The 11,329-nt window shown below is 43.1% G+C and overlaps 1 protein-coding gene across 1 annotated transcript in view; it reads right to left on the bottom strand.

Moving 5' to 3' along the window:
* Positions 1-11,329, bottom strand: part of LPL (lipoprotein lipase) — a 23,118-nt gene that overhangs the window by 4,664 nt on the left and 7,125 nt on the right. The window contains exons 2-7 of the mRNA XM_009887211.1: positions 4,533-4,558; positions 4,253-4,416; positions 3,938-4,117; positions 3,203-3,314; positions 1,077-1,310; positions 594-836 (exon numbers count right to left, since the gene is read on the bottom strand). Coding sequence (XP_009885513.1) covers positions 594-836; positions 1,077-1,310; positions 3,203-3,314; positions 3,938-4,117; positions 4,253-4,416; positions 4,533-4,558 — 959 coding nt within the window. The remainder of the gene's footprint in view (positions 1-593; positions 837-1,076; positions 1,311-3,202; positions 3,315-3,937; positions 4,118-4,252; positions 4,417-4,532; positions 4,559-11,329) is intronic.

Genomic DNA, 11,329 nt, shown 5'->3' with positions numbered 1-11,329 from the left:
GGAAAGAAAAAAAAATAAAGTAGTAAAATCCAACTCAGAAGCTATTTCCCCAGTGGAAAACCTTCCAGTTCCTTCTGGTAGTGTCCTTCTCAGACCTGCAGCAATGGGAATCAAGAAGTGCTGTGTTATTTTAATGAGGGATGGTGTTCCTCTGGCAAAGGCACTACAAAAGCCACAAGTCTGATCACTGCACATCTTTACAGAAGTTGTGCATCAGGCTGAGCTCTGCTGATTATTTTCCCAGCAGTAGGGAAAATTCATTTGGATCAAAAATACTGAAAAAAATTGGAAGACTCAGTTGTTCCAAGTGACCAGGCCGCAGAGTAAATAGTCTTACTTTTGCTACTTAGAAGCCTGTTACAAAATACCTTGCGCTTTTTGTATTCTACCCACCTCCACACCTTGATTAAGATGACACCGTTTTTCCAAGACTGCACTTTAGCTTGCGTTTAATGGCAAACTGCAGGCAAGCTTCACCTATGCTAACCACTTGCACTAAAGCAACAATATTGTCATCTGCAGCATGCACCCACCCTGACACACAGTTGAGCAAAAGTACCAGTCTTGCTCACGAGTAAGCAAGCAGGACCTACCTTTATAGGGCATCTGAGCACGGGTCTTCAAATACATTTTGGTGTTTCTCTTTGTTCTCACTCTGTTGACCTTGTAGCCCAAATTGTTGCAGCGGTTCTTACGGCAGCTCAGGCAGAGACCCTTCTCAAAGGCCTCCTTTGTGTTGCAGCGGTAGGCCATGCTGGGCTTTTCTTCATAGAGGAGGGAGTCAATGAAGAGGTGGATGGATCGTTCATGGGAACATTTCACCAGCTGATCCACATCTTCAAAGAATGAAAATGTGCAATATGTATATACACATGCATATAATTATATAAACCCCTAAACAATGCTGTCAACAGGCACAATCCACTATGCCAGAGCTGGGCTTCACAGGGTGACTTTTAAAAGCACTTAAAAGAACAAGTTCCTGTGCCTCTCAGAGATCTTTGCTTGCAGGAAGACTGCAGGATATTGAAGATCTCCTTTTAGATGTTATATTGTTTGTTTCAGAGCAGCCTCACCTGCAAAGCCTTTTTCAGCAATCAGACGGAGTGCTTCTCCCAAGTTGCAACCTGGTTGGAAACCTCCACCATTAGGATAAATATCAATGTGTCCAACAGGCTTCTGGATCCCAATGCTGCGGTCTGGAGAGCCTCGAGTGTAAGTGTGTAGGACATCAACAAAGTCAGCATCATCCGGGGAGAGGCGGGTGAGGGCATCAGCATACTCAAAGGTAGGACCAGCTGGATCTAGCCCTTTATGGGGCAAACCACAAAGAAAAACTGAGATTGTCTGCCAAAGACACCGACAGTGACAACAAATGCCAACTCAGCTACCACATTGGGCTGGAGTATTGCATATGGTGTTGGTGTCACTGCAGACATTACAGTAGGATCATTTAAGTAGCATTCATGTATTCAGGAGAATCAAATACACTACCTTGAAATGCTGTCACTGTTTAAAAAAAAATAAGGTGCATGTAAACATATGTAAAAAAGCCCAGATAACTTCCTCACAGCTGTAGCATTTCCAGTGGATGGAAGAAACAAGCTAGTAAATATTTTCTCAATGTCTTCCTCTCTTGTCAAGAATTGTAAAATTTCTATCTGAAATGAGGAAAATGCCTTGCTGCTAACTCCCTGCTAGGGGAACAAGTGGAAAACATCAACGAGAATTTCACTGTTTACATGCCTAGGGGAAGGGGAATATTATGGCAAAGTGTCAAGCTGCAGCAACACTGACATCAAAAACACCCAGAACTATTCTGCCAGTGAGCAAGTACTGTCTCTTGAATCCAGGCAACTACTTGAGAGATGGCTGAAGATGGAACTGAAGGGACATGTCTTTTCCACAGCCGTTGACGGGGGACAGGCACCTGGATTGCCCACCCCTGGTTAACCTCACCCAGTTTGAGCTCCCTTCCCCTGTCCTATGAGGACTTCAGGGACCACATCTCTGCTTAAAGGTGATGCTGCTTTCCCAGGGAAAGGCTCATCCTGGGCTCCAAGGGCAACCATGGGGACATAACAGAGGGCTACAGATGACTGAGTGATTTGGCAGCCTCAGCAGAAGCAAGAAAGCTGCAGCTGAGAGAAAGGAAGGGTAGAGAGACTACTGCTTTGGTCTCCTGATTATAATCTGCCATGGTCTCCTGATTATAATCTGCCATCTCTAAGGAGCCAGCCTTTCCTGATGTGACTGCTACCTATCCCACACCCCAGCACGTGTGTAGACCTGCGATCACAGCCAGGCTCAGGTGGAAGGGGAAAGGGTGCCACGAGGAAGGGAGCAAGGCTCCCATTTGATTGCTGCTCTCAAGCTCTCTCTGCAGCAAAGAGACCACAGATAAGTGCTTTTCTTATCCTCATTTGCTGATGTTGGCATTTCCTTTGTCACTGAGATCAGTGGTAGGGGCTCAGCTCTCCAGGTGCTGGGCTATAAACCAGCCCCAGAGTGGCCATGCACTCTGCCTTGTCTAGCATGCTAAAACATCTAAGCAGGCATAGGAATAAGGCAAGCTTCCCTCCCCTTCCCAAAACTCTCCCAGTATTACTTTCAACCTAGAATATAACTTGACCCTGTTAGGATTTATTTATATTTTTTTTAAGTAACCCCAGCAGACCTCTTCTGATTACCTGTCCAGTCTCCCTTTGAGCCTGTATAAACTTGCCTTCGCAGCATCCCATGGAAAAGAGCTCTGCAGGTACTACACCCACTGCAGGAGGATCCACCTCCCATTCTTTTTGAATATCTACCACTAGCTGCAAGGGATGACTGCCTGGATGAAGACAACCACCTGAAGTTCTTTCGCTGCAAGAGATACTGTGACCTTCTCCGAGCCATGTATTTGGCCAATCTTAATCACATCTTCCCCAACTAGGCCTTTTTCATGGCTGATGAATCCCCTGCCTACTCACTCATTTCTTGTGCAGGAGCAGATCAAGGCTTCTCCTCCAACACCTTTGTTGTTTCCTGAACCTTTTCCAGTTCTACTACAGAAATATCTGCCCTGCTAATTCAATAAAGCATGAACACAAACTAAGTACTGCCAACAAGCAACAATTATTCTGGTAATTTTCCAAAGGAACATAGTATTTCAGCATGCAAGAAACAAGGCTCACCACTCTACAGATACAGGTTTTCTTACCAGTAATTCTGTTCACCTTCTTCTTGGTCAGGCTGCCAGCAATCCCAGCAGCATGAGCACCTAGACTGTACCCCAGCAAGTGGACATTGTTGAGAGGATAATTGAATTGCTCCTGCAGAAAAGAGCAATTTGTTTAAAGTCAAATGGGAAAACATCAGAAGACACAAAGGAAAATATTTTGTAAACACTGGGATTTCTCTTTGATCCATGAATAATAAAAGGAACACTAAATACAATTAACATAATTTTGTGCCATACTAGGTCACTTGAGTTAACTAACCTTAGGTAAAAATCTAAGCAGAGAGGAATGCAGAATGAAGGACAGAACATAGGGCTGTGTATTATCAAAGGTTTTCAGCCATCCTCCCCCAACCAGTTTCTGCATCTCCAAAGTATTTCCCAAAGGCAGGGCAGACTTCTGTTTCCCAAGGTCTAGCTACTGTATAATATATAGGAACATGTCTTTCACAGCCAACTCTCACAGAGCCTTCAGAAATACTGTGGACTTACAGGGCTCCACAGACCACATGGTGAAGTTTCTAAAATGCACTATAAAAGGCCTCCTTGTATAAGAGATAACCACTAAATTAAAGTTGGGATTTTACCAGCAAAAGTACTGTCTGCAACAGCTTAACTCCATCTACCCAACAGGAGATGATTAACATATCTGTATCACTGCTGTTTTGTCTCCTAGGACATTATGTACAGTGTGAGAAATGTGACTACGTGTCTTACCTCCATCCAGTCAATGAACATAGCAACATCCTTTCCCACCAGCTTAGTATATGCAGCAGACACTGGGTAGTGCTGCTGAGCTCGAATTAGCCAGTCCACCACAATGACGTTTGAATCAGGTTCCCTCTTGTACAGAGCATCCACCAGCTTCGGGACCCAACTTTCATACATTCCTGTCACCTGTTGGGGTTGGGGTTTTTTTAATTAAAAAAGGAGATATCTTAATATTATCTGTGGTGTATAGACACCTCAGCTGATGTATCTAGCAGTTTCAGGAGTGCAGTTAAGAGGGAGAGTCCTCCCCTTTCTTCTTACCGTCCACCCGTGGATCACCACAAAGGTTTTACTGGTATGGTTGAAGTTACACTGTGCCAGGCTGTCCACCTGCCCAGGAACCAGGTAGCAGACATCTTCGTCAGGCTCTGCAGGTGTCCGTAAGGAAAACTTGCTCTCAATGCCCTCAAAATTGGTCTCAGCTTCTGCTATGCAAGAGCACAGGAAACATATAGCAGTGTGTTAGGAGAATTAGGACAAACAGTTCAGAAGTCACAGGTACAATGTTGGAGAGATATCAGGAACAGTCAAGAAATGGGACGTGTGTTTTCATTTCCTACAGCACTCCTTTTGCACCACAACAGCCATGTAAAGAGGAAGTCAAAGGGTGAAAATTGCTCCCCCCTCCAAGGGCCTGCTAAAACAGTGAGAATCTGGCCAGCTGTCAGAGAGGTATGAATTCCTTTTAGGAGTCAGTATTTTCCCTTTACATTATTAACAGGAAACCTGTGAATTACCACAGCAGTACAGAAAACTGCACAGGACAGTCATAGACAGTACATGCAGGGAAGCAGCAAGTTCCTACCATACTATTACATGTTTTGGTGATGCATCTTGCACATCACTTCAGCAATAATCACTGCGTAACAAGGCAACCCAGTAGTTGCAGTGCATTAAAAATAAGAGCTGCAAAGATGCCACTCTTCTACAAATGCTAGTTTTAACTTTTTACCAACAGAGAAAAACAGCCGGTGAGAAGAAAGACACCCATTAAGAAAACTGAACTAGCAAAGCAGAAGCCTGTATTTTGAAAGCAGCATTTTTTCAGATCATCTGATACACCGCAGAAAAAAAAAAAATCTTCCTCTGCCTGAAGCTATTTTGAATCCAGGGTGGAGGGGAAGGTGAAGATCGGGTACTGGTGGTAACAAAGCATGTGAGGGCCTGAAAAGATCACTTCTTAGAGAACTCCTTCCAGCTTCAAAAATCAAAGTTTTTCTTTTGTTCCTGCCAAGGCAGAGAAGTAACTCCAGGCTTCGTGCTCACAGCTTCCTTCAGCTGGGAAGAAACTTAAATGCCTCCTCTTTTTAGATCTGATTCAACACTTAAGTACCTCTATATCCAGCAGACCCTGTAATTAACTTGAACTCTACTGCTTTTCAAAAACTGGGCCCTACTTTGGCAACTTGCATTTAGCAAATATTGATTGCCTGTTTTCCAAGTGCAGCTGAACTCAGGCCAACTCTGTCGGGCTCAGTGTTGTTTTCTGGCATCATGACCACCAAGCTTTCACAAACTCCTAAACACACATTAATGAATGGCTCCAAGCCACCGTAAGGAACACAAAGGGACATGGTGAAACCTCGTGCCAGACATGCAAAACAGATTTCCACTCCCCTTCTTTTTCCCATTGCAGAAGAGGTTTACTATGATAACTGGTAGGTTTATACTTCTCCATAAAGTTGCACTGCATCACTCAGAGGTGATGAAAAATGAATATTTTTTTTTCTAAAACTTAATTTTTTCTGGTCTTCTCATTCAAGCTACCATACTCATCAGGGCACTGACTTATGCCCAGCCTCAACTCAGCCCTCAGGTAGCTGTATAGTTTGGGAGGTTCCTGTTGTGCTTGGAGCACCACAGAAATCAGGGTCTAACCTCTTGTGTGAGATGTAAAACCAGCATACAGGCAGGCAACAAATGCTGATGTATAAGCCTTGGAGAGACTGCCATCATCCACATAAATGGCTTAACATTACCTGAGTTCATCAGGACTTCACCTGCTGAAAGCAAGGTACATGCAGGGAAGTAACAAGAACTCTTCACTGAGCAGAGGCAATGCTCAGCTTTAGGTTTTGACCTTGGCTGTGCTATGCTGGCTAGCTAATCCAGGATAATTACAGTGAGGCCTCCCTTCCTGCTTCCTTCCTCCTAAAGAAGGGATAAAATTTATGAAAAACACCTTTCTCCAAAACAGTAGAAGTATTCGCATAATGGTGAATATAAGACTTTACCTACTGAAAGTAAAATTTATCAAACTAACCAAATGCTGATCTTTCTCACAAGTTGCCCCTTTCTTATATTTTTACACATTCAAATCTCCATATTCTCACCAACAGAGAGTATGAAACCCCTCTCTGAAAAAAATCTTTAGGCTTACACTATTTACTTTTTAACCAGACAAAGAAAAGTCCCAAAGGCTGATTGGTTAAATAGCAACTATAACTTTTCACTCAGCAGTGATTCAGTAAAACCTTGAAAGGACCAAGAACAGCATTCAACCGTAAGGCATACAATGCAAGGACTTTCAATCATGTCTATTCCTGCCCAGCACAGGAAGGCAAACAAGAATAGTCCACCTGCTTACTAGTCAATACTGCTTCCTTTCATACTTAGATATCATTTCCCTTTTGAATTAAACCTACCTGATAATCATCCAAAAATCTAAATTAAATTGATATCCTGTCTTGTAGTGTGTTTTCAATTACAAACACATGCTAGACTTTGCATACAAATTCAGACCACATCTCTTTTGGAAATAAGTTTGTAATAAACTAAATTGCAACTCTAAGTGCACTGTACTTAAAGGTGCACTTAGAAAAGTGCATCAAACTTAGAAAGATTGCAGTACAGTGGCAGCTACCACTGAAGACGTGCAAAGTGCTTCACGAATATTTGTGTGTTTCAGCCTGAAAAAATCCTCGGTTGGGACTTAAGGACGTAGAAGCACTGATGCGGTCATCACCAGGAAAGCAGCAGCTGCAAACAAACAGCTCATGAGTTAGGGAAATGGCAGAAGGCCACTCTGCTCATTTAGCTATGTTGTACGAGGAATTAGAAAGTGAGAATAAGTTATTATTAGCATCTTTTATGCTCACAAGAAGTGTCACATTGTCTAACATCCACACATGCTCAGTTCCCAGCAACAAGATACCCTCTGGATGAGGTAAACATGCATGGTGGGGTTAGTTACAGACTTCTTAATGATGTGCTCATTAAGAAGCTATCCTCAAAATTCACCAGAGTTTGGCTTTGCAAATTCTGTATGGCTCAGAGCTGAAGATAAGTTGTCTGCACCTCACATTGTACTGCACACTAGCTGCAATATGACCTCACCTCCCACCTTCTGCAGATTAAGTTTTAGGCATACGGTACGGAGGTATGTAGTAGTATGTACACACCCTCCACACATACTGACATCTATATGTACCATGCTTTAAAACTGCAGCTGAGAAGCTATAAAGCATATCCGTTCAGAAAACTAGCATTTCCCACTTCTACTTTTGTACCTCAAATTATCTTGGTCTATTTTAAAAAAAAAAAATTATTCAGAACCAAGCTTTGTCATACATAAGACTTCTGTCACAGACTTCTTCCTCATAGATTTAAAGTGAGAAGTCTCCTTGAATTATGTCCTAACTGAGCTAGTCAAACAGTTGGGTGTCATTCTTATAGCCTTACACAAATCCAAAGAAATGACCACAGCTTAGTTAATTGTATATTTTAACCCACATTCATTAAAGGAGGAAAAACCCAGAAATGAGGAGTCTTCGGCGTGTTTCTGAAAGGTGGATAGAAATTTACCTGAATTTGCATCAGGTTTTACACAATGTAGATATACAAATTAGATACAAAGAAATTTCTGTGCATCCATACTGAGATGCTGGAGTAGTTTCTAGTGACAAGAATGCAAGTCCATTTCTAAACAATGCCTTGAAGAGAAGCAGCCCTAGAGGTAAAAATGTATAGACAAAACACATCCATCCTTTTGCTAAAAATCACACCGTCCCAGGATCAGTTCAGCAGAGGTATAAAGGCACGTGCTTTTCATTGCAAAAGCCTCCAGGGGCGCACTTGCAACTACAAGCCTCTGTTACAAAATAAAGTTTTCTGGCCACCGCTATGTGCTTACAAGGTGATCTACAAAGGGATTATTTAGGGAACTGGAAAAGGGAGCGGAATTAAGAATTAAGCCACCAGTTTCAGACACGCTTTCTAACAGCCTACAGGCTGCGTTGCCAACTCATTGTATCATACTCTGAAAAGTCTCTAATGCTTTTGTTACACCTCCACTTACACAATTTCAGTTTTCACATTTTAAAAAAAGATGTCCTGTACATCAAGATACAGAGAATATTGCAGAACTCAGAAGAAAGTTCAAAAAAAAAAAGCTTAGAAACTGGTAAAGGTCAGTAGTTTCATTTTCCTGTTTAAACCTTGTGACATTTTGGACTTGCAATTTGTGAAACTCAATTTTGTTAGAGATTCCTATCAATTTTGAAAGCATCCCACTGACTTTAAGCATTCTGACACAGTACAAATACAAGTTCACACACTAATCAAGAGAATTCAGCTTCAAGTTTCCTTCATGGAAAGCCCGAGGCAACCTGGCAGCTGATTCTGATGAAGACGACTGTTTATCACTGGTCAGCTGGGTAGAAAATGTGGGTTTTGAATCAGTAACAGCATCTGTAATATTAATCAAAAGTTAAACTGTCTGCATCAGACACAGGATGCCAAATATGATAACAATGCATTTTTCAGAATCAGTGCACCTGAGCTATGGTTTTAAAAAGGGAATCTTTGATAAACAACAATTTCCTCGTGTCATGTACACAGAAGTGGAAATACTATTAGCTAGGTGCAAAGATCATTCGAAATTATACTGCTAGATTGTGCAAACTGAAGCCCACACAGACATGCACGCACACACACACAAAGCAGCAGACATCTGCACATAACAAACATTTACATAACCAACTGGAGTTAACTGGAATAACTCTTCTCTCAGCTGATAACCAGCATTAGAATTATCCATCTATCAGTCACACGGAATTCCTAAATGAGTTCTGAAGCAAACTCGTGGTTGGCTATAATAAAGGGGCTGTATTGTTTAATTTTATCTACACTACAAACTGAAAGCGGACTACCGTGTTGCAATCCCACAACTCAGGTTACAGTTTAACTTTACTGTAAAGAAATTACAACTTCAAGTTTATTTACATCTTCCTTAATGGCAGAGCCCTGAGAATACATTCTTCACTTCCCAGGCAGAGTCACAAGAAAGAGCAACACCTCTGAAAAGTAACTGGGCCCAAGCTCAGAAGCTGAGCAGGGACCTCGCAGGTCAAGTCTTGCAGCTGTAAAAATGAGGGCAAACTGCTGTTCTCATGCTGTACACATGGGTGCTCACGCTTCTCCAAGGCACTCCCTGTCAAATAGATCCTTACTCAGCTGCAGCTGGGAGGCTAGTAACTCAATCCAGTAGAGCTCTTGCCATCCATCAGTCCCTCTGGGATATCTGGAATTAGCCCGAGACAATAAAATGCAATCACTGTCAGGTTTTGCAGTAATATGGAGGAAAGGATGCATGAGAAAGCCACACCACGCAAGTACTTCCTGCACAGAAGAGATTCCAGCAAGCTTTTAGGAGTGCTAGTGCTTATGCTATTCTCCAGCACACTTTTGATGCCTGACAGCCTCATCTCTGTGCCTTCTCAGAAAGGCATTATTTCTAGAAAGGCCATGCCACAGCTGCCCAAGTAGGTCTATCCCAAACACAGCCATAGCAGAAGCCAGCAGCCCACATCACACAGCAGTGTAAGTCTGCTGTAACCCCTGCCTCTGGATTTACACTGGTAAAAATAGAGATCAGAATGTATTCCTAGTAATGTTTTCATCTTTTCCTGGAACACCAATGTTATCTTCACCTAGCATATCTTTTTTTGTGTTGTTTATTACATACTTTAGATTCCTGGAGGGCTGGATCATGTGTTTTCCATGGTTTCAAAACATCTTTTTACTGTGGTGTACAAGAAATGGTGTGGGACTGAAGGCTTGGATAGCTTTAGGATGATCACACAACCTATTTTCATATAACCTGTTCCTAAGGAAAAGTAATGTAATCATTAGTAAGTCTGTGGCAAATCATTCCTAAAAGGATAAAAGCTTGCCCTGGAAGAGAGTTGTTTTAATGTATGAAACTGATGAAAACTGCTTTTGATTGCCTCTGATGGCTAAGGATTGAATTCAAAGCAAGAATACATTCATTTGGCTGTGCCCTAGCACCCCATCCTCTTACTTTTGAATACTTTCCTTCAGCTTCCTTGTACACAAAGGAAATGAGAAAGGCATCTGCAGTGAAAAAAGCAGCAGTTTCCGTACTCAATTTTAGTATCGCACAGTAGTTCTAACAGCTACAGCCACATTTTCTAAGGCTGCAGACTTTTAAAGATAGACATTATTTGTGAGAGATTGGTGTAAGAAGGTAAGACTGTGACAGGGCACTGCTAACATAAGTTTGAGTAGTAGTCTCCTAAAACTAGTCTCCTTGCTCATTAAAGCTGCAATCATGTGATTAACCAAGAGAACATTAGCAAACATGTAGTAGCCAACATTCACAGATGCTCCGCTTTCTCTAGCCTGGAAGGTGCCTACGCACAAATGCAGGTACAACAGGTGTAGTGTAGTGTAAGTACAACCATTCATGTACAGACAGATGCTGCAAGAACATACCCTTCTGTTCACTTTTCCCCTAATGGTATCTGCTGCATTAAAGGCATTAACTACAACCCAAACACATTGTCACAACAGCAATGAAACTCAGCCTTGCCTTAGACAATTCAGACCAAGAACCATAGGAAGCTGGGATGCAGACCTCCCATGGGATGGGCGAGTCCGATGCACAACGGAGGGCCCTGGCCCTGCAGAGAGCCAAGGGACACCACCGTGGTGCTACCGCTGTGCCAATCCACCTCCAGCAAGGGACTCCTGGAAGCCACCTTTGCTCCTGGGGAAAAAAACACATCCCAAACCTCCACAGCCCGTGCGATCAGCCTGGCAGGCTGTGCCTGCGCTCCGGGCAGGGAACCGGCTCCGGGTCTCTCCGAAGAAGATGTACGTCCCCCCCTAGCATCGCTCTCCAGCGCCCCAGGCCACCCTACGCCACCCAGGTCCCGCAGCACCGCGGGAGAGCCTTGCAACATTAAGTTGCAAACTCCCCTTTCGCGCCATGCTGGTGACCCGTCCCCCGCACACACTTCCCCCAATGCAACAGGCATGCCTGGCAGCTCCCCTGCCCCCCCCAGCGGGGTGGACTCCGTCCATGCTACCGGCTAC

The sequence above is a fragment of the Charadrius vociferus genome, unplaced genomic scaffold, assembly GCF_000708025.1.
Source record: "Charadrius vociferus isolate BGI_N301 unplaced genomic scaffold, ASM70802v2 scaffold586, whole genome shotgun sequence".
NCBI classification, from domain to species: domain Eukaryota; kingdom Metazoa; phylum Chordata; class Aves; order Charadriiformes; family Charadriidae; genus Charadrius; species Charadrius vociferus.
Note: the sequence above shows the minus strand (reverse complement) of the source record. Positions and strands in the feature narration are given on the sequence as shown.